Consider the following 24259-nt stretch of genomic DNA (forward strand, 5'->3'; position numbering starts at 1 on the left):
TGATATATATTAGGCAGGATCTCTTGTAACCTTCCAGTCCACTCCCCTGACTAAAGCAAGGCCAACTTTGGAACAGTTTGCTTAAGGCCTTGTTCACTCCCATTTTTACAGTTCCTAGGGGTGGAGATTCCCAGCCTTTCTGAAGAACATGCTGCAATGTTGGCCTGACCTCATTGTGAGGAGTTTCTGTGATCTCTGAAACCTGACTGGAATTTTCCCTGTTGCAACTTGTGTCTGTTGCTTCTCAACTCATCACTCTGCGCTTCCAAGAGGGTTCTGCCTCTGTCTTCCCTGCACTCTCCTTCTAGACAGTTTTCTACAGCAATTGCATCTTCAGTCTCTGTTTTTTAAGGCTGAACAAGTTCATTTCTTTAAGCCTTTCCTTCTAGGTAGAGCTATATCCCCGTAACTAACCATCCTGATGACTTTATGCTTCACTTGTCCCTGGATATAAATGTCTTTCTTCTACTTTTAAAGGTATTTAGATGCAGTCTCTGAAGAGCTCGATACAGTCCCCAAATCCAGGCTATTGATGAATGTTTTCAACTGTATATTTCTGAGTATCAGCCTTTGGAGGACAGCTGTCATCCCAAGCAGGGATGCTGTGCTCTGAAATGTGCCATATACATCTGACAGAGATATGCTAGTAATGTTTAATGTATAGTTCTGTGGTTGACACGGTTAAAAGATCTTGCATGGAAAGAAGCAGTTGAAACAAAGACCAGCAAGAAAAAAATAGTTGACCCTATAACCACACAAAATGCAAGATGACAAGGAAGCATAATATGTCTTTTTACTGTTTAGTATCATAGAGGAAAATTCAAAACAGGCAGAAATACATTTACCACTTGAGGGAAGTACTGTACCAGCAAATGTGATAAGAAAGATTCTACTTTTAGAAACTGGAGTATCATAATATTGCCGTGGTTTTTACAACCTGACTAATAACATGATTGAAAGTTGCTCAAAAGTTCTTAAGCCAATTAGCATTATCTTTTCATTATTAAATTAGCCACAGCTTGTAGATTTAATTGCCCCATTTTCATTTCTAGGGCTTGTACTTTATATTGACAGACAGCAATGCATGCACTAAGTTTTATGTCATGAGGAGGAAAGTGTTTTATAGGGAATGTAAAAAGCTCTTACGGAACGGAAAGGTATTCCTTAACTGGGTTGTATATCATCAGGGTTTTAATAAATTTGATTAAGGACCTGATTATGCAATTCCTTTTTCCAGAGCTCTTACTGATATCAAAGGAAGAGCTAAAAATGGAAAGCTTGCAAGACTGAGTCTTGGCATGAGAGAGCATTAAGGAATGTTTTATCCTGAAAAGCAGACTCGTAGCATCTTTATTTATCACAGCATTAAAAGTAGATAATTATAAAGAGTTTTGAACATATCAAACCCATCATTATCCATATATTAGAAGTTACTGTCTTTGCCTTAATTATTTGATGAAAATTGCTTTGTGGCCAAAGTCCACCAAAGTGGAGGGTTGTTGGTTTATTTCACCTGATTTAGAGACAGGCTGTTAGAGATGGTGACTGTGCAGCTGGTAGAATCTTTGCAGGTTTTGAGAACAAAAAAAAAAGATTATGAACAAAGGATGTTAAAACATGACGTTTTTCATAAGCTTTTACATGTATATGATTTTACCACCAGTACTAATCTGGCTAACTGGGGCCAGTCACAGCAATAAAATTAACAGGATATAGAAAGAATAAGATCTGTGAGTCATAAGGATTGTGTCAAGCCTTGAGTGCTTTGTGTAATTTACTGAGACAGTTTATTTTTGAAGAGGAAACTGGCACAATCAATATGCATTTGTTTTCAAGTGTATTGATTCCAGATTTTCCTTTAAAAGTTAGTTAAGTAAGCTTTTTACTCAATTGCCTTCCTTTATAGTACTGTTTATGAGAATGTGGAGATTCTCAGAAGAAGAAGGGTAGAAATAGTTCTCCTTATTAATATTGTATGTCTATATTTTAAAAGGTTTTATGTGAAAAGTAAATTGGCAGTGAATTCTCTTGAAGTGCATAATTAGTTTTTTCTGTGCATGAACATTAATGAACGAGTTGGTGAGGAGCATCTTCCATTTAGATCACAGCAGTGAGCACTAAAAGAAGACAAGGAATGTCTGATATCATGAGCCTTGTTTTCCATTTTTGTTCTGAAATCTCCTTTAGGTGATTGTACACTTGGGAAGGCTAGGCAGTGTCAATACAAGGGTTTGTTGCATTGATGTTTTCTCATAGAGGTGCTGCACATTCCAGGCTTAAAAACTATGTCAGGGCCTCAGAAATGTAAAGCAATTTTGATTTGTACTGCATTTTAAGTCTGACTTAGAGTGAATACTGCATTTAGTATTCAGTAAAGCTGAATATACAGCTTTGCAGGGTAGAAAATATTACTGATGGGTGTTTATTATTTTCTGAAACATCCAATGTATCTTCTTTGTATCTCAGGGCAGAAGGAATGGCATATCTTTGTGAGCTCCTAGGAATCTGGCTTGCACATTTTTATGCTGCAAAAGTCTATTTTGTCTCCCAATAACAACACAAGTGAAAATTTTCTTCTTAACTGTGCTCTTCCAGTAGCTGAAGGATACCCACAAAAATGATAGAGAGAATATTCACAAGGGCCTGGAGGGACGTGAAAAGGGGTAATGGCTTCACTCTGATAGAGAGCAATTTAAGAGTGGATATTGGGAAGGAGTTCTTCACTGTGAGGGTGGTGAGGCACTGGAATAGGTTGCCCAGAGAAGTTGTGGCATGTGTAGGTTGCAGTAGGGGCTGCTGTATTTGAAGTCTTCTCAGATGTGCCTATCTTTTTAAAAACCCCTATATTTTTCCCATGTACCCTGCGGCTTCCATTACCAATATTAATGATACCTGGGGGGATTTAAGCAGTTCTGATCTTCCCCTTGTTATTGGAGACAGAGGAGAAGGACTGATGTCCTCCTGCCTACACATAATTCTTTTTAGGGCTGAAGAAACTTGTACATCTTGTTAAGTCTGAAGCTCTGAATGAACTTGTAAATTGTGATGGTGACCTGCAAGAGTTGCTCCATGACTCTGCTGCTAAGATTTGGCCGGCACACCCCTCCTTAGTCAGATTTTCTTTGGGAAGAGATAATTACTTTTTCTGTGTTACTCTGCAGCCAGTAATGATTGGTAAATAGAGATAAATATCTTTTTCTTGTAGGTAACTGTAGGGAAATATTGTGCAGCACAAGTGATCAGTCTCTGCTTTTGGGAAGGTGATAAGAACCTTATTAAGTTTTATAAAGAACTGTTATTGTGTTGTGGGCTGGAAGAGAAGGGCAAACTTGTGGACAAATTTGGGGTGCTGGGGCTGAAACTATCCAAGATGTTACCAAAAAGGCAGGGATCTATAGGATATAGCACAGTGCTGCTTGGGTATGGGGAACTGCAGAGATGCTCCCATGTTCTGCATGAGGAGTGAACACAGGAATTCCATTGAGCAACACCACTGGAGAGCCTTTGCTTGGTAGATTTGTACCTGTTCACATGTTCCTGTCTGTTTGGAGGGATGTCTGATAATAACTTCTTGGATTTGTTTATAATTTAGAGAAGAGAGACTTAAGGAGGTTAAAGCCATGGGAATCATTAAACTCAGAATGAGAAGTGGAGATTTATATAATAACTATAGCAGAAGCAAGGGCAAGAAGAATTTGGCTTAGAGGTAGGAGTGATGAAAAGAAGATTGACAGACAAGGTATAAATGAGCCCAAACATGACAAATCTGTAGTCAGGTGCAACTTCAAGATGTTGTTTTCAGAAACAACAATGTGCTTTCATACAACTCTAATTTCCTGGTGTTATTGTGAATTTAACAGCAGAAAAAATATGATGTAAATAGGAGGAATTTCACTCATGACTTAATCTGCCTCTTGCTTTCTGTAAGTAAGAAGTTTTCATTTAATATTGGGGGAAACACTTCCTTTAATCTCCTTTAAGTCTATGGATGATTTCAGTGTGAACTGAGCCTCAAGTGAAAAGTATTCAAGACTGTTTTGCACAACCTCATGCCTGGTAGTAAACTTGTTTTAGAAGGAATACAGAGAGATCCTGTTTTTAGCTACTTTGTTTCCCTGAGGTTGAGACAATTCCTGCTGTTGTATCAGACCTACATGCGCTGGTCTGAATGTTGATGCTGCCCTCAGATCGCTGCTTCTGGAAATGGAGTTTGTGTTTTACACGTACTCCAACACATACTTATTTTATTTCTGCTTAAGCATTTTGTCTTTAGCCTCGCTCTGCTTGTCAAAATCATGATCACTTCACCACAGAGCTCTGTGCTGAACATAAACTTCATTAGAAATGGAGGTTGGAATAATGTGAGGAATATATTGGCTTTACTGAACTAAATCCTATCACCATAGACAACATAAGTGCACACAATCTGGAATTGTCCCAATATTTCTAATGGTCCCAGCCTGTTCCTGATTTATGTGAGCCACCACATCTGAACAAGACCTTGATCTCCACAGTGTAAATCTGGAATAATTCACAAGGTCTATCTGAGGCTGAACTAAGCCCACTGTTGGGTCCTGCCCTTGGGTCACAACAACCCCCTGCAGAAATTTTCTCTATAAAAACTCTAAACAAAATTTAAAACCCAGTCCAGTTGTTCTGGATTTAAAATTTAAATCTGTGATTCTGAATTTCCAGAGGTTAGAGAGAAGACTTTGAATTTTGATCCCTCACTAGTAGAATATTATAATAGCTTGTATTAAACATTTTGGTTTGTTTCTTAATTAAACTGCTACTGCTCATATTAATCCTTTCACTGATAAAAGTCCAGTCAAGCAAGTCTTGCAGTCACCAGTCCAAAGCTCCACAAAAGATGTTCCTGGTCCACATGGTGCATTTTAATGATGGATTTTGTATTTGTGTCCAACTAGCGGGCATTTGCCAAATAGTGAGACATCAGTAATTCTCTATTCAGGGACAAGACTGTTATACATAATCCTGGAGAGTTAGAAAACAACATCACTTTAATAATTAATAATAATTGTTCCTAAATGCATTAAATTAAAGTAGAATGAGAGGTCTACAAAATTGAAATATTTGATTTGAACCTGTACTAATATATCCTTTAGTGCATTTTTCTAGCTAATTTCTGTACTTATTTTATATGTGGGTTGTTCTTTTCTGGTGTTCTTATAAAGTGATCAAATATGTTTGGCTACTGGTACTTAGACTGAGAGCTGTGGTCTCACTATCTGATTATGTGGTAACCCCTTGTGGTTTTTTGTGCCAGGACCCATTTCTTAGTAAATGTGGCCTTTGATCTATTCAGTCGCATTAACTGCAGGCAATACATACTTCAACAGATATTAGCATATGCCAACATTTCCAAAATATATTGAATCAGTGTCACAAAATGTGATCAATGATTGACAGGTTTCCCTTATATTCACCAACAGTGGCTACATTTATTATGAAATTGTGTTCTTCACTTCATTGCAAGGGAGGATCCAGAGTTTTATGAGGAATGAGGAATTTTATTTCTGCTGGTCTCATGTGCATAGGAAAGTTTCACATTTCTCCTGCTAATTGCTTTATGCAAGTGCAGCATCAGATGGGATACTTAGATCTCCATAGGGCACTCGGACCTGGATCTGAGCTCTGGGACCAGGAGATTACTATTAAGTAGCTCCTTACAATGACTGCTGCACTGAGATGTTTCTAATTATGTGACTGTTTTGATGGTCCATGCCTGTTATCCTAGAGGGTCTTGCCCTGCCTTTTTCCACATGGAAACATTCTTGGGAGAGAGTCATTGTTTCTTTCTCCTGATTTATAATCAATGGAATGGAGATTCAAGGGTCAGAGCGAGGTTTTGCCTTTAGAAGGAAATCGAGAATCACCATATCTGTCAGCATAAAAATATACATACTTGAGGTCTAGAGATTTATTTTTTCCAAGCAGGATAAAACAGTTTTAAACAAAAGCCAAGAACCTTCTTCCATTCTAATTACAATTATATATTCTCACTTTCACTACTGCTTTCAAACACTCAAGGAGAAACACAGACCAACTCTAACTCCATATTCAGCATCATTCAGCTGCAGTTTCAGCTCTTAAACCAAATTTATGATAAGTTGAAATAACTGAAATTTCCTCCCAAGCCCTGATGCATTTGAAATTCTTAAACCAGATATTTTGGCATGATAATGCCACAAAAATGCCCCAAATTATTTTCTGTTTCCTTTTGCTATATATTTACAAAGAAAATGTAAACCAATGGGTGCTTTCCTTAGAATTGTTGGTTCCTGCAGTAACAAAGATAAGGATTTTGAAAGCAGCTTTTGGCAAAATGGAAGAAAGATATGGAAAACAGAATGAATGGCCCGGGTTTTTTTCAGTCTGAAAAAAACATTAGAAAATAATTTGAATTTCTTGTGTGCTACTTCCCTTTAGGAAAGTAGAAAGGGTGAACATATTTAGAATAAATTCAGGTATATTTAGATGCATGGTATTGACTTTTGGCTTACATGTGGAAAAGTGTCAGAGGCCTTTTCACACTGTGCATAATTCAGGGGTGTATGTGGTTATGGGAGTATTGAACTTCAAGTCTAAGGAGCTGAAGTTCCATCAGTCTGTGAGCTAACTTCTGCTTTGCCCAAATTTGTGAATGCAGGCTGACAGAAAGAAACTGGAATGAAAATTTTCCTGCTGTGTGACACTGATTTGAGGTGACAGCTGAATTTCCTCCACTTGTATTCCTAAAGTTCAAGGGACCTCTGTGTCTCCAAGCAGTTGATCTCAGTGGGGACCACCTCCTTAGGTCAGGCTCAGTCTTTTCTCAAGAAGCCTTTTAGAAGTATCATCTGAAACACACTCACACAAATCCAGCTGAAATGTAGAGCCCAGTAACACTAGTACAGCAATGAAACACACTCACAAAGTGAGCTTTTTGTTCTAGACTTTGGGTTGAAAGGAAGAACTCCAGTGATCTGGCTCCATTCCCAGAACTCTGTAAGAGTCATAGCCCAGGTTCAACTCTTGCAGGAAGAAATGTGTGTATTGGACATGATAGAACTAAATCACCTGTACCATTCCTGTGACCCACACATTGTTAAAGGTGATGTGCTGGAATGTGCTGCTGGGTCAGTTCCAACACTAGACCCAAAGCATATTCTAAACTTTCCATGAACATTCAACATCTTCAAAATCCACCAGTAAATTCCCAGTTTTATGACCCCTGAAATTTTATTACGTACCTCAGAATATCTAATACTTTTAAAAAAACCTGTTTCTTGAAGTTGTGTGAATAGATAAGAAACATTGTGTTATTTTGTTAAATCGTTGCTTTTAGATAACACAGAATCATAGAATGACCTGTGCTGGAAGGTACCTTAAAGATCAGCCAGTTCCAACCCCCCTGACAAGGGCAGGGACACCTTGCACCAGACCAGGTTGCTCACAACCCCATGCAGCCTGGCCTTGGACACTTCCAGGGATGGGGCAGCTGCATCTTCTCTGGGCAGGGGGCTTGGACTGGATGATCTCCAGAGATCCCCTCCAACCCTAAGGATGTTGTGAGTCTGTGATCTCAAAGATGGCTGCCTGGCACTTGCTTCATTCTACTTATATTTCTTTGTCATGCTCATGTTTTTATGAAGGCAACACACCTCTTATCTCTGTCTATCCCTTCTTAGCTTTTCCTCAGGATGTGATATTCCTGTGGGGACTGTGCCTGAGCACTCTGTGTGTTCCTTTGCCTTTGCACAGAAGCAAGCACTTCTGTGTTGGTCTTACCCAGCCCAAGGCTCTGGCTTGTGCCCTAGAGCTCAGCTTTTACAGAGTTCTGTGTGGAAGAAGCAGGAACAAATGTAGTACAGCTGAGAAGTGGAACGATTAGGCAGATTGATGTGCAACTAGCTGATACTGTAAAAATTATTATTACTATTAAAATTAACATTTTGCTGACTCTACACCTTTCTTATATCAAGGACTAGTCATAGGGTACATTTCTTTATTAATATAAGTGTTACCAAACTATGAAGCATGGCCCTAAAGCTTTGCTTCAGCTGAAGTATGACTTCATAGTTCACAGCACTCTTTTCCAAAGGTCAGGAAATGGATCAATTATTGTGATGCGTACAAGATCTGTAGCAGAGGTTCTTCAGAGGGTTAATTGTTACTTTAAGCTGCAGATTTTATGAACTATGAACATAAAAAATAAAAATTAAGGCCCTGCTTTCAGATGAGTAGTATTATTCCATGGCTATCTGTCCATATAGCGGTGAACCTCCTGTGTGGGTGAAACCCAATAGGTGTTCAAATCTCAGAGGCAGTAGCAGAACAGGCTCTGGTACCAAGGATGCAAGAAACTGAAAGAACGAGGCAGAGGAGTTGCTATGTCTTTGTGCTTTTCTGGATTGTAACACGTGGAGAGGAATATGATAGCAACACAATGGAGTTTTCTGCAAATCTGCTTATGGAATAGCATCATGTATCCCTGCAGGTAAAACATTGGACCCAATGGACCCATTTTGAGCTGAAACTAAAAATAACTTTGTTAGTACTGAATGTTCAGGACTCTCTTAGCTCAATTAGAGCTTGCATTAACAGCTTGAGTGTGAAATTATTAAATTGTGCATGAAGCAGGGACAAATTTAAAACAACTGGAGTTAAACACAGGAGTTCTCCCAAAATAGGGCTTGGAATTTAACTGTAATGACAGGCCACATCCCTGGAAGTGTCCAAGGGCAGGCTGGATGGGGCACTGAGCAACCTGGGATAGTGGAATGTGTCCCTGCCTGTGGCAGGGGATTGGAACCATCTGATCTTTAAGATCTCTTCCAACCCAACCATTCTATAATTCCACAGCTCCTCTATTCAAAAGGATAATGAATTTCAGCCGTAGTGGGGCCTTTGCAGTAGTATTTTTAATATAATACAAAATTTTGAGTCCACAGAACTTAAAGATCAGCTTTGTCACTGTATGTTTCCTCTCAATGTAATTACAAGCATATGACAAGATGCTTCTTCTTAATATAGTTATGATAGGACCATAATTCTTAATATTTTATTACTACTGCATGAAGTAGACTTTCTGCTGTTTTTCTCCCAAGCTTCTCTATACAAGTATGGACAATACATTGTGGTGGTGCAGAGATTAATTTTTTATTCTGATAAAACTTTAAAAAATTTTTGATGAAATATATCTCGATTTGCAAATGATGAATTTTTCTCAGTATTTTGCCCCCATACATTCAAACTCACCCCCACTAAATACTGTTTGCTGCAGCTATTTTTTTAGTAAAATATGTTTTCATTTTAATAAAATATCTAAGTTCAACTTTTATAGAGTGAGGAGTTTCCAACTGTTGTTTTTAAATTACTTATTTCAAAATGGAATTTATGTTGGAGAGGTTTTAAAAATAGAAGAAATGAAAACAAAATATTATAAGTTGTTGACGTAAAACATTTGGTTCACAGTAATTAAAAACATTTTTGAATACAAGCACTTTAGCTTTCCATCATAATTTGGGACATATCTCCCTCCTTTTCTTTTCTTTATGTGGGATGCAGTCAAACTTTCATTGAAGAGAAAAAAAAAATTAATTTATTGCCCTTCTTATCTTGCTCAAATGCCTATGAAGCCTAACTTTTCATTGCCACCTTTCATAACAGATCTATTGACTCTTTTTTTAGAATGAGAAGGACTCTTTGGTCCGTTTTTGTCATTTTACTGATCCTTATGATCTCTCAGGTTATAAAAGGATAAAAGGAACTTATTTGCTATCAACAGTAAGAGTCACTCTAAGGACATTTTGAAAACAAACAGAATATTTTACAGAACTCTATGCCAAAATACCATCTCTGACAGTGAGAGATTCCAGTGTGAGATGAAAGTTTGAATGGGGAGCAAGTGAACAACATAAACACATGAAAAGAAGCAGTGAGACCAAAATAGGAGCAGAATGCCTGTGTATTGTAGTGGAACCAGTGATTCTTAGTTCTATGGGTAGAATTAAAAGACTGGGCAAAAGAAGGAGCAAAGACAGAGATCTTTGCCAAGAGGAACAGTGGCCAATGTCTTCAAAGCAAATAGGATTTGATATGAATTAGCTCTGTGCTGGAGATTCTTTAAGGTGAAACCACATAATGTGTATGAAGAAATCACAGAATCACAGGATGGCCTGGTTAGGAGGGGACCTTAAAGATCACCTTGTTCTAACCCCTTGCAGGGACACCTTCCACTAGCCCAGGTTGCTCAGAGCCCCATCCGACCTGGCCTGGAACACTGCCAGGGATGAGGCAGCCACAGCTTCTCTGGGCAACCTGTGCCAGGGCCTCAGCACCCTCACAGGGAACAGTTTCTTCCCAATATCCAATCTAAACCTGCTCTCTGACGCTGTGAAGCCATTCCCCCTTGTCCTTTCACTCCAGGGCCTTGTCAAGAGTCTCTCTCCATCTTTCCTGTGGGTTCCCTTCAGGCACTGGAAGGCCATAATGAGATCACCCCAAAGCCTTCTCTTCTCCAAGCTGAACAGTCCCAATTCTTCCCAGCCTTTCCTCCCAGCAGAGCTGCTCCATCCCTCTGATTCTCTTGGTGTCCCTACTCTGAACACCCTTGAATAGGTCCATGTGGGACTCTAGAAGATAAATGCTAAGAAAGGAATGATGTTGACAAAATAACCCATTGATTTTCTGTGAGGTGCCAATGGAAAGATGCCTGTTCCTCACTCCAGAGAAGATTTCTGGTAGGAGGCAGCACAAAGAAAATATGTGTCTTGCAGAAGAATAAGGCAAGAATGGTAAAATGTGCACTCCAGAAGTATTGTGACAAAGGGGCCTTATGATGTCTGGGTTATTTCTAGGGCAGAATAAATCTACCGGGCTAGAAGTTGTGACAGAGCTTGTTTTGTGGTGGCTGGGAAAACATCCCACCCACTCCTTGTTCCCAGAGGACATTCTGGTTTCAAAGGCTGGCAATCCATGTGAAATAGCATCTCCGAACAGCTTATTTTCATGAAGAAAAGCCACCTGGCATCCCTGGGGGTAATGGCAATGGGATAATTCTGGAAAAGAGAAACAGGTAGATGTGGGTGGTATTTATGTCCATATTATGGATAGTAGTAAAGAAAATGGGAGCTGCAAATCCTTGCTGGGCCTTTGAAGGCCCCAAAGTGCAGTGCTGGAGATTTGGACTTGGGAGTTTGAAGTGTTTGAGTGCACTGAGCTGGCAAGCCTCATTTGAACCTGCCAGTGTTGTATCACTTCCAGACTTTTGTAAACCAGATCTCAGGGTTCCATTGGCCAACCACATACTATGCCTGGCAGGACTGTCACAGTGTTAGTTTTCACCTCCTTTAAAATACCAAGCAAATAGTTCATTTCTTGAGCAAATAAGCAAACTGTTTTCTTTTGGCTGTTCCTCCTGCTGCCTGAGGAAGCTCATCTGTGGGGAAATAAGTATTAGACATAAATCCCAATAATAAAAACACACATCTTTTCTTAATAACAATGCACATTTAGTCGAATTATTTTAAAGATTCCAGATGATGAATCTGTTGCTAATATGTTCAATCTTATTTGGATATAAATGAAATTGCTTTGTTTCTGATGGAATGATTCCATCTTATTATTCCCATGAGTAGATAATCATAGTTCTGTTAAAAGCCAATGGGTTGTTGGGCACTTCTACAGACATAAGAATTGATGCATTTTAGGCAACAGGTGATGCAAGAGCTGATGTCTGAGACATCAGATATTTCCTTTATTCCCTCACCCATTGCCAGGTAACAACGTTTTGTGAGCTGCTGATTTGGATGGGCTGTTGGGCCAAGATCAGTAAGCCTGAACCTCTGGTTATTCAGGATTGTGTTTAGACCATGGAACTCTGAGAGAGCTGAGCAATCCTTTCATTAGAGTAGTGTCTAGGCTGCAAGACTTTGTAGGGTAAGCACCAATTTTGACCCCAATACCAAGTGACACGATGCCTTTGGTCACTGATTTAGGATTTTGGCTTATGGGAAGGCACATTTGCTTGTCTGTAAGGTGTGCAAGTCATCTCTGTGTTTTTTCTTTTTGTGTCAAGGACAACAGGTCTGTTGACTCAGGATGTCACACTTCCCAGCTACAGGTCAGAGATACAGGTCTCTGTTGGGTGTGCTGCTTCTGTTATGGGAGGACAGAATATTCCGACGGCAACACAAGGCAGCTCTGTTGGATTGGCTTGCTCTGGACAAATGAAAAATACCTTTGTGAGCTGTTGGTTCTTTAACTCCTTGACTTTGTGCCATGGTGTTGGCTGCCATCCAGCCATTGGTCTGTTCACATCCAAATTTCCTGGTTATATTGTGGGGGATGGATTTCTGTGAGGTGACCATCATATATTAAATACCCTCTTTCATGTAATAAGGAACATGCTTTCAGTGGCCTCTGAAGTGGTGTAAGATGGTTGTATTTGCTCACAGGAGTTAAATGAGTGGATATGTGATGAGAGAATCATTTATAAGTGACCACACCTCTACTCACATCCTACCAGTAACTGTTGACTTGAACTACTTAACTTTTTAATTTCTTTTACTAGTGATTTAAGGAAAATACATGAGATTTATCAGCATTTTGTAGTTTTCTGAACAGGAGAAAGAAATAGAAAGTGCTCACAGTAATTTCAATGGTTTTCAGGCCACAAAGGTCATAGGTATTACAGAAAACAAACAAACAAAAAACCCCAAAAAACAACAACAACAAAAAAACCTAAAAACCAGAACAAAACCCCCCAGGAATTAAGCTTAGAAGGGTACATCCAGTTCCTGCACTGTGCTCCAAAGCAGGACCAGCTATACCCACTGTCATATTTGCCAGGCATTTCTTTGAGCTGTTCTTAAAAATCTTCAGCAGTGAAGATACCATGGCCTTGTTATGGAACTGTTTCCAGGCAGTACCTACATCTGTTTGAAGGATCAAAAGATTTACTGTTCCAAGGGTTTTCTTCATGTCCAATCTAAATTTCCTGTTGGTATTTTAATCCTCTACTTACTTTTTATCCATATCAGCAACAGATATGAAGATTGTTTATGTTCTGTACACGCATTTTCTTCAAAATACTTTTTGTCTTTGATTTTGATATAACCTGTTAAAAATGAGAGCAGGCTCCTGGTACTAAAGTGATTTCAGCATTTATTATAAGAAAAGGCCTAAAGCAAGGGGGCCCACGGGCTGAGCAGGAGCATTCCTGTCAAGGCTGCTGCAACGCCGGCGCTGGGTCTTTTCAGCAGCGATGTCCCCAATGTCCCAGATGGAGCGGCACAAGATTCAGTGGGTCAGAAGCCCCTTTTTATCCTGTTTTTTGTCCCTCTGGATTGGATTCTATTTGGTTCCTTCATTTGCATGAAGGTTTAAGGCTCTTGACTGGCCCATTACAGTTCTGTCCAGGCTGGCTCGTTCCGCTTGGGGGGTGGTGCACTTTACTTAGGTGTGTTATGGTACGTTGAGTACCGTGTTTCTTATAATTACCCATTTAACCCTTTTTACAATATAATAACCAAACCAACAGTACATGCTTAATGATCTATCAACTATTTTACAACAGCTTTTAACCTATTTTTAACATAACCTGCTTTCTTCTATTACCCAAGTTGTAGAATGCTGCTAAATGAAACCTTCAAGAAATCCATAAGAAATATCAGACTAAACCAAAAAATTGTAGAAAAGCCTTGATTTCAAAGTGCAAGTAATGGAGAATTCCTCAGCATTTCTAGATTCCAAAGGTCTTGCTTCCTCCATCTCTTGTCTGTACAGCTGTACCAGTGACTGTGTTCTATCAAGGGTGAAAAGCACACATGTCTCTCCCCTTTTAAAAGAGGTCATTCATGTAGAATACACATGAGTGGGAGGTCCCTACAAAAGCTCTCTCTGTCCTGGCATTGGCTTTCCTCCCACTTATTCATGGCTGATGGGAAGTTCAGGGAATTACTTTATTACACAAGTAAACTACAAGGGCTTGGAGTGATGAGACAAGGGGGAATGGTTTCACACTGACAGAAAGCAGGTTTAAATTGGATATCAGAAAGAAATTCTTCCTTGTGAGGGTGGTGAGGCTCTGGCACAGGTTTCCCAGAGAAGTGGCTGCCCCATCCCTGGCAGTGTTCCAGGCCAGGTTGGACAGGGCTTGGAGCAAGCTGGGATAGTGGAAGGTGTCCCTGCCCATGGCAGGGGGTGGATGAGCTTAAAGGTCTCTTCCGATCCAGGCCATTCTGTGTAACAGAAACTTTTAGATCAGGTTTGTGCCAAGAGAGGGCACCCAACAAACCCCTACAATTTTCCCTTGGATTGAGTCAACTTTAAAAGTATTCCAGCAGTTGAGTGCAAAGAACTGTAGCAAATGAGAGGATCCATCTGCATATCTTTGGGAACTTTGAGGAAATACTGCATTGAGGACTTTACACTGTAAGCTGTTTTCCAGAAAAAAACCCTTTCTTTCTTAACTTTTGCTGAAATTTGATTGCAACAGGGGATTTAAATGCAAGATTCCATATCACTGTTTTCTGTGACAACACCAGAAGCTCAGAAATTCTTTAGCCTGGTTATGAGGACTTGGAACAAGTCTCTGGGGGGAGGTAGAGCATCACAAATCACCCTATTTGACTCATGGCTCCTTCCAGAGATCCTCTAGTGCATCCTCCTCATATCCAAGCATCTTGAAGATCTTTTCTGTAATTCTAGAAATAGCCCAGGTAGGGTCAGCTCAGGTTTGTGCTCATCCAGTGAAATATATGTGCCCATACTCTGCTAGCTCCCTCCCATGTATAAACAATGGGAGAAACACAAGCTCATCCCTTGCTAGAGGTGAATGCAGTTTTTGGAATTTTGAATGTGTTAGAAGGCTGATTTTGTGCATACCACTCTCCAATTCACTCCATATCATACACGTAGAATTTACGCCCATGGAGGCTGTGAATGTTTTAAGACATTCATCTCCTCACTACCTCTGAGGATGATCGAAGTATAAATTACAACCTTTTCTATCCTCTCCAGATCTGATTTTCACATAGTAACTCACTGCTCTCCAAGGATATTTGATATCACTTTTTACTTTGCTGAGCATTATTGCTGTTTCAAATTATGCTCCTTGTTGGACCAGTCTTAATTTGTCCTCCCTGAGTCTCATTCTATTTCACACTTGTATTTCTGCTTTCTCAACAGCCTGGTATTTAATCTCTGCTCCCTTCACTATTCACAACCTTTCCTAATTTAATATTCTCTGCAAACCCGATTGACATGGCCTGGAGAGTTGTTGCCATGTTAAATGTAGGATAAACTGTGATCCCTGACTAGATACTACCTCACAGTTTCATGTACACTTTTCCACTACTTTCACCACTTACCTATTGTTTACAATTTTGCTAACTTGCTTTATAATAAATTCAAATGAGGCTTTTCAAAGCATCTTTCAATAGATCTGCATTTTACTGCCAACTGCTAACACAACTGTTTCTTCAGAAATAATGAAAAAGGGGGAGATTATCTGGGATGCTGGTAGGAAGTAGCCCCCTGGAGAGCTTTGTGTATTTCCTACATAGTTTTAGCACATATACAATTGGAATAAATATTACCTAGCTCAGCCCATTTATGAGTAGTTATCATTTCTCTGTTTGGAAATTGGAAAGGACTCACAAGTAGATTGCTACGGACCAGGGGAAGTTCAGGTTGGACATCAGGTTGGAAGAATTTCTTCACATGGAGGGTGATTAGACTTCGGAAGCGGCTGCCCAAAGAGGCAGTAAAATCCCCATCTCTGTAGCTGTTTAAGGAAAGACTGGATGTGGCACTCATTGGTCTGGTTTATTTGATAAGATGGTGTTTGGTCCAAGCTTGGACTCACTGATCTCAGGGTTCTTTTCCAACTTGATTGGTTCTGATTCATGAGGATATCACGGCCAATTTGATACTATCAGGAATGTGTGCGTGTGTGTATATATATATATGCCTAAAGATAATGCTCATAATACCAAAATGTATGTATTTCATTACTCTTCCAACTCCATTAATAGAATTTGCCTCCTTGTCTTTGCCTTTCCTTGTTTTATTGACACCTCTTAATTACTGTACTCCCCCACTCTTGTTGGGTTTTGGAGGGAGGCTGGGTGTGTGTGAAGATACAGGGAAGCTCATTATGGACTTCTACTTGCTAGAAACTTTCTCCATGACTAGCCAAACAAAATATTTTCCCTGGTCATGGGATCAGAACAAGGGGCAGTACCAATGACAATGACAGAGAAAGCAGGGACAGGACTCTTCTAACTCCAAAATGTGTGTTTTTTGGAGCAAAATGAAGAGAGCTGGGGGCCCCTAGCTCTTGTATCCTTTCCCATCCTTCTTGTCTTCCATTTGCTGTTTATCCAGAACTCTTTTCTACACATCATTTCTCTGTTATTGGCAAAAGTTTGTATCTGTAGATTGTGTTCTGCAACTGTGTTTCAAATTTTATAACAAATTCAAATGTTAGAATACAAACTTAATTAATACTTTACAGCTGGTAATAAATGCTCTGGAGCCAGGGAAAGAATTTTGCATAGCCACATCCCCCTTTTAATCCTTTCTCTGCTCCTCAAGCTTTTCATTACCAGCTTAAAAAGGTTGCTAAAATTTACACCACTGTGTTCTCCTCTGGTGCTGGTGTGATCATTCACAGTTTATGTAAGCTAAATTTGAAATTGCAACCCAAGGAAGCTGATAATGTGTTCCATGTATTTGTCTCACTCTTTGTGTGGGGATAAGTGGCTTCACATGGCGTAAGACAATGGAGAATCATGTTCTAAGTGTGCAATGCCAAAGCCTTACAGTGAGATTTTGCTTCACTAGGAGTTCTGTGATGATTTCCCAGTAGCAAGATGTTCAGTCCAGATTCTTCCAGCTAGGACACCAACGCAGAAAAGGTGGTTAGGCCAGAAAAACTTCAAGGGAACATGGAAAGGACAGCTTTCCTCAGAGTCTAGCACTAAATGCATCTCTTCCAGAAGTGAAATCATAAGCTCAATTGAATTTAATTCAGAGAACTGTAATTTGTGCTTTGCAACTTGCAAAATTGCCAACTGCATTACTTTCGCTGGGCCCAAATTGCTAATATGAAAGTGTATAATGAGATAAAACAAGCGATTTTAAAGATAAAGTTCAGATAAATTGTTATCTACCTGTGACAAATAGACTTGAAGTTACAAAAGATAACATAATTTTGCACATTTTTGTATTTTAAGAAGAGATACTGCAAGTAGTTGGGAACTAATTGTGTAACCAGTGGACTCACATAGAGCTGTTAGTCCTATGCTTAAAAATTTACAGAGGGAAACTCTTAAATTAAATCCCTTCCAGCAATTTAAATGGTGCTGAATTATGGGAACTACTAAAAGGTAATATTTTTTTAAAAGTTATGCTTGATAAATTGTTTTAAAATGGGTTGTGTTTATTATTCCATTAACTTCTCCATTAGATGTTCACAGTTTACATGACAAAGTGTGAAACCAGATTGAGTATTACAATAGTGGTGCTCTGGATTTCAGGGTACAAATTGGAGATCCAGTGAACTCCAGGACAATGAAACCCTTTTTTTTTTTTTCTAAAATCAGTCTTTGGAACTCACTTTGTTTTCCCTGATAGTTCCATGTCCAGTCAATATCGAAGCATATTAAATTGATTTAATCAGGCAAAGTAAGCACATGTCTGGCTCAAAATCTGTCCTCCTTATGCTTGACTATGTTTATTTAAGAGTATTTTAAAGCCACATGTGGTATTTCATTACATTCTTTGAGACTTTTCAGGAGATACGTTAAAAAAATGAAAGCTGAGCAGGTGACAGGGTATCCCTTCAAGCCCTGAGCTGAATTTGTGACATTCCAGTACCACCTTCTCCACTATGGCCATCCCAGGTACCACTGCCAGTCAGGGGCTTTGGAAATCCCACCAGATGTATTTGTACAGCTGGCCCTTTTCCTTCTCAGGATCAGCCTCATTATGATTTATTAACCATCTACAAACAGCATTGACAAACAATGAATATTTATGACTACAGATGTAACCCTATTGTTTGTGCAAATTACAGTGTTTTCCTGGTAATATTCTGAATGGCTTCAAGTTGACATAAATAATTCATACTTGTAAAGCCATATGTTAAACTGTCATTGTAAAAGACTAAGTGCTGCCAGTTTTCACTTGGACCATATGTAAATATCAAGCATTTGATATTAAACAGTGATATAAAGTCTAAGCACCTTAATGCCACTTACACAATAAAGATTGCAATATGCCACAGTGCATTGAGTGCCAGTGTCAAAAGAAGTTTAACTGCAGCAAAGGAACCATTTTTATCCCTGAGTAAATTACAGCATATTAATTTAACCAAGTCTGGCTTTACAGATTTAAATTGCAGTGAGAGCAGACCTCCAGCCTTTGTTATTATTACTGTGTGAAGGAAACAGCTTGAAATATTTCCACAAATCTATGGCTAGTTTTTAATCAAGGTACTTGTTGCATGCATGTGACATGCATTTACATACATTTAATGTGTGTATGTATATGTGTGTGTGTCAAATGCTGTGCAAATGTCATAATATAATGGAATAGCCTGCGTTGAAAGGCATCTTAAAGACCACCCAGTACCAAGCCCCGGCCATGGGCAGGGACATCTTCCACTATCCCAGGTTCTCCAAGCCCCATCCAACTTGGCCTTGGACACTTCCAGGGATGGGGCAGCCACTTCTACTCCAGGACTTTTTATTTTTCACTAGGAATTTCATAATATAGTGTTAAGACTCATAAGGAGTAGAAAGCTCTTGGATTCATAGATTCTTCCCTCCATTCTGCCAGCATCTCCACTGCCAGAGATGAGGGTGTTTTCCTCTTTCCTGCCAGGCTCCATGTCTGGGAGCACAGCCCTTACCCACCACATGAGGTATTTCTCATCCTGTGGGAGGGCTAAGTCTCCTGAGGGACAGAGACTTGACTACTCACACACACTTCCATGAGTCCTGTTATGTTGAGGGTCAAGTCAGTTGCCCATGTCAGGGCTGTAACCTGTGCGAGATTTACTTCCAGCCCCATTACAGGAGAAGAAATACAGCTCAGGGCTTGGCTGATGCTTCCCATTCTGAGGGAGCGGTCTCAGCCAGCTTAAAAACCAAGAGGTGGTCTGATCATAGTTCAGAAGAACCCACAGCCAAACCCTAGAAGTCTCTCAGTAGATGCTCTTAACTACAAATTTGCAGCTAAATGCCAAGGCTGAAGGATGCAGATAGGCAAATTCAGCTGGGAAATAAGCCATACATTTTCAACAGCTAAGGTATGACCAGCAGTAGGAATGACCTAATAAGGCTTGTAACTGACTGTTCATCACAGAAATGCTCTAGCTGTGATTAGACTTTAAAAAAAAAAAAAAATAGTTAAATCACATTTATTATCCTTATAGCAAAAATTTCAAGGAAGTTGTGTGGTTACAAAGGAGACTAAGACTGGGTGGTTAAAAATAACATTGCTTAGCCTTAAAATCCATTAATTTCCATGATCCCAGTACTGAGTCTTGCTCACGCTTCTCAAAGCTCTCTATTCTGCATTGCTTCCACAATTTAGATTTAGAGTGTGTCCACTAAGATCCACTGAAAGCTAATGGTGTGTCTATGCTACTGTGCATGTTTCAAGGACAGCAAAAAATTTTAATTAAAGGTTTTGCAGTTCTTCATCTGTCTCCAAATGAACCTTGGCAGTTTGTTTTCCATGTGCAGTCCTGAGACAGAACATTGCTCACAAAACACAACCACATTTACAGTTAAAATGCCATTGCTGCTTGAGTGAGAAAAATACAAATGAAGCTCTCTTTTAGTGGGTTTTAAACCAAAAGCACTTTATTTCTCTTCAGTGGGAGTGTGAAAATAAGACTTCTAGATTCAGACAGGGATAGACACAGGCATTGCAGATGCACAGCATGGCAGCATTTTTTCTTCCCTCACAGAAGTCTGAGGGTTAATACAATCCCTCAAAAAGTTTGAGTCCCAAATACAGGCTGAAAGAATCCCATGAACTCGGCCGAATTTTCTTAATTGTAATGACCACTGTGGCCACTGCATGGCCAGAAATGCTGATGGTCCTTGATTGTGTCTCTTTTTGTATCATCACCATGGAATTGATTGTTTTTCACAACTGCCTGTTGTGCAGGCCTTTTCTGGCTCACAGTTTCCAAATGGCTCTGAAGGATCCTTTTCTTCTTGTCTTAAACTTATTTCAAGGCCAAAATAAAGCCATAGGGACCCCTTATTTCAGAAGCAGCTGTTTTCATGCATTGTTTTGAGCCTGCAGTGCACAGACAGTGCTTTAGGTGTCATACAAATACAAGAGAGCTGCATTTGATACCACAGTCTATATTTCTAGATGATCATTTGGACAACGCAGTTTTTACACAAATTAAAGCTTTTGTATTGAAATAGAAATGAAAGTAGAAATCTACTAAGAAATGTGCAGTTACAGAAATGGCAATTACTTATCTGGAGCTTCCTGGGCATACTTAGAGAAGAATTTCTGGATTTTGTGATTGAAATATAATTTTGTAGCTTATTTTTGTTGCTAGCAGTGTAAGACCTCAGAGTGGAGTCCTAGATTTTGTTCTTGTCTTAGCATCTTTACTAAATTCCAGTCAATTATTACAGCTTTGTGCAAGTCTAGTGAAATCATTGGGATTGCCCAGGTGCAACCACAATGAAGACCCTGAATTTCAGCACTGGAGCTACAAAGCAGGATGGAGAAGAAACAAAATCTTTGGTTGTACTCCCCAAGTGCAGGCTGAGCTGGCATAGCTGATGGTTAGAAACACCTGCTTGGAGGACGTGTCATCTTGAGGGAAAATATCAATTAATAACTGAAATACTTGTGATCTGAGCAAAGTGGCTGTGGTTTAATTCACAGAGAAGCATAGAACTGTTTTCAAAAGCTGCCTGGTGCTGTCCAAGTGCAGGGTACTTCCAGGTTTCCACAGCCCAGAGGCCCATCCATCTGAAGATGCAGAGCTGGATCTTTGCCACATTGGGTAACTCATATGGAAATAAACCATCCAGAAAAATAAAGAAGGGATTTAATTTTATCTTTCTTTCTTTTTTGATTTTTTTAAATTTCATTTTTTATCTTTAATAGGAAAAGAGCTGTATCTCTTCAAGGAATACATTCCACAGATGATTAAACATTAAAACAGGAACACATCACTGCACACAGACCAAAACCTACTTTTTCCTCCATTAGAATTGAAAATCTGTCATATTATTGAAGGAAAATGAAAGTAAGATTTTTAAAGTAATTCTTTTAGTTTGTCTCTGGCACAAAACCAAACAGTTTCTATCGTGAGGTTTTCTGTCTGCATATAAATATTTCCCTGCAACACAGTTCATCATGGGGAATGTTCCTCAGCATAACATATCTGTCACTGAGATTGTTCTGCAGATGATCCATTTCATCTTGTTGTGTCAACAAATACTTATACTTTTGGGCTGCTCCAGATAGAGGATCATCTAGCCCAGTTCCTGGCCCTGCACAGGATCCCCCAACAATCCCACTCTGTGCCTGGCAGTGTTGTCCAAACACTCCTGGAGCTCTGGCAACCTTGGGGCTGTGACCATTCCCTGGGGAAATGGGAATTCCCTGTTCAGTGCCCAGCGATCCTCTGGGGGAATAACCTTTTCCTGCTATCCACCCTGAACCTTCCCTGACTCAGCTTCATCCCATTTCCAGGGTCCAGAGACCCTCTCTCTGGTCACAAGAACAGAAGATAGCTTTTCACTGCCTGGGTGGACTGGGAGCTCTGGGATGGATGAGGATGAACCAGGAAAAACTGAGATGGACTAGGAGCTCTGGGAGGGACTAGGAGGAGCTGAAACTTCTGGCATGGACTGGGATAGACTAGGACAGACTGAGAGATCTGGGATATTGAGCTAAATTTCCAAATTTTTGGAAGTGTATGCTAAGTAGCTCCATTTCTTCATTCAACATTGCCTTTATTCTCATGTTGGCGTAGCAGCTCCTCATGTTGTTCAGATCTCCCTTTGGCTGAGTGCTGCATGGCAAACTCATGGAAAAATAAGGTTCCTGGAAGCACGTACATGGAAAAGTGAGCTGAGAAGACAGCCTGCTGACCATACTGGTGTAACCCCAGCCAGCAGCCACTCCCCAACAGCAGGATCGGGGGAGAATGGGAAGGGTAGAAGGGAGAAAATCCCTGGTTAGGATAAAGGCAGCTTTATAGCAAAGCAAAACAAGGAATTAATTCCCTGCTTGCCATGGTTGGCAGGTGTTCAGCCATCCCCAGGAGAGCAGGGCTCCATCACATGCAACAGTTCCTCAGGAAGACAGACACCATTACTCCAAATATCTCTCCCTTCCTCCTTCTTCTCCCCACTTTATACATTGATCATGATATCATAAGGATTGGAAAGTCCCTTTGGTCAGTTGGGGTCACCCATCCTGGCTGTGTCTCCTCTTAAATTATTTCAGCAGTGTGGCAGCAGAAAAGCAGGAAAGGCTTGGCTCAGTGTAAGCTCTGCTCCACAGTAACAAACCCATCTCTGTATTATCAGCCCTGTGTTCAGTGCAAGCACAAGGCACAGCCCCACACCAGCCACAGTCCCATACAGCCCCCAGTGAAATTGTAACATGTGATGTCCTTCAGGCCTTCTGGGAATATAATCCCTCAGAACTTCTTTATGTCCTGTAGAATTGCTGAGTGGTAACAGCCAAAATGCAATGAAATGCATGTGTGCATTCACAGGAATGCTTTTTCAAGTAGCCTTCCAGCTACGTGCTGGACTCTTTGTATGAACTGTAAAGAGCATTTTTGTGCTGTGTACATTGGGCCAAATTATTGGTGCTTCTGGTTGGGTCTGCTGTGCCCCAGTGCTGCCAGGACTGTCCTGAAGGAGACGAGGTCACAAGCGGGGTTGCTGAGCACTGCTCTCTCCCACAGCATCTGAGGCACCACCACCATGGCAATGGATGTATAGGCAGGTTTGTGTCCTAGGTCTAATTCCACATCCTGGTTAGGAAATCCACAGCTGCATTTCTGCACATATATGCTGCATTCCTAATTCTGCTTTGGGAAAGCTTCTTACAAAGGCACAACGCTCCCAGATTTTTATGTTTATCTGTGGGGAATTGTGCCTTAGAAATGGTTTATAGGAAACCTTGGATCTGAGTTCTAATCTGATTTAAACTCATTTAAATTCAGAATCACTCTGGGCTAACTCCAGTATAAGGGTACTACTGATCCATGGGGCAGCAGTGGTCCTTCACAGAAATACCAACAGCAGCTGGCTTTGTGTCCCTAGTTAATTTGATTATATAGTTTTAGTTTAACTTAAACAAAGCAGCAACCTTATTATTATTTTAAGAAACCTGTTTTGAGAGGATGGAATCATATTTCTCACATGAATCCATCTTCATATATCTTCTTTAGATGTACATGCAGCGGGGGCTGGAGTTGAGTTTGTGTGGGGAGAGGGAAAACATACAGGATTTCACTGATCACAGTTGCTTTAAATTATGCAGGGAAGAGGGAGATGCTGTTTATGCATGAGAAAAACAAGGCTGGCAGCAGGGATCAGAGGGGCCTTGCCTTTGTAGTTTCCCTCTGCTATAAAACAAGTACTAGGAGAAAGATTGGGGTGTCTTGCCAAGAATTATCTGGGGGGTCACATTTGGTGCTTGTGACCATTAGAAAAAAAATCTGGGTTCAATGGTAGTCAGCATTCTGTCTCAAGCACTGTTCTTCTGTAGTTTTACAAGAAACAATTCAAAATAAATGCTTGAGTCTTGCTTTGCCTAAATGTGAATTAAGGTCAATCTCAGGGATTTCTCCTGATAAGAACTTTAGTAAGATTTGAATACATGTTTTCAAATACTTAAATCATAGTTGCATAGGATATTTTCTGAATTTTGCAGACATTTTCTACACATCTTATTTACTTTCCCCCTCCTTTATCTTGAATTAAAATCTACTTTAAAATACCAGTGTTCTAAATCGCAAAATATACTTCAAAATCACAGCAGGGGAATTGAGAAGGCTCTCAACAATACATCCTATTAATTCTAGTATTTCCTATTGTACCGTTCTGTCACATTTGTTATTTTATGTGTTTTCCCTACAGAATGAAAAGGAGAAACTGACATGGAGTGACCGCATGCCTGGATATGCAGCGAACTTTGGACTGATTATATTTATGGTAACATTATTTGCATTTCTGCT

The 24259-nt window shown here is 39.9% G+C and overlaps 1 protein-coding gene across 1 annotated transcript in view; it reads left to right on the forward strand.

The window, feature by feature from the left end:
- Window positions 1-24259, forward strand: part of ANO2 (anoctamin 2) — a 151436-nt gene that overhangs the window by 89092 nt on the left and 38085 nt on the right. Inside the window, exon 15 of the mRNA XM_041460361.1 lies at window positions 24162-24236. Within this exon, the coding sequence (XP_041316295.1) occupies window positions 24162-24236 (75 nt within the window). The remainder of the gene's footprint in view (window positions 1-24161; window positions 24237-24259) is intronic.

Source organism: Pyrgilauda ruficollis, unplaced genomic scaffold (assembly GCF_017590135.1).
Source record: "Pyrgilauda ruficollis isolate IOZ18807 unplaced genomic scaffold, ASM1759013v1 scaffold142, whole genome shotgun sequence".
Taxonomy (NCBI): domain Eukaryota; kingdom Metazoa; phylum Chordata; class Aves; order Passeriformes; family Passeridae; genus Pyrgilauda; species Pyrgilauda ruficollis.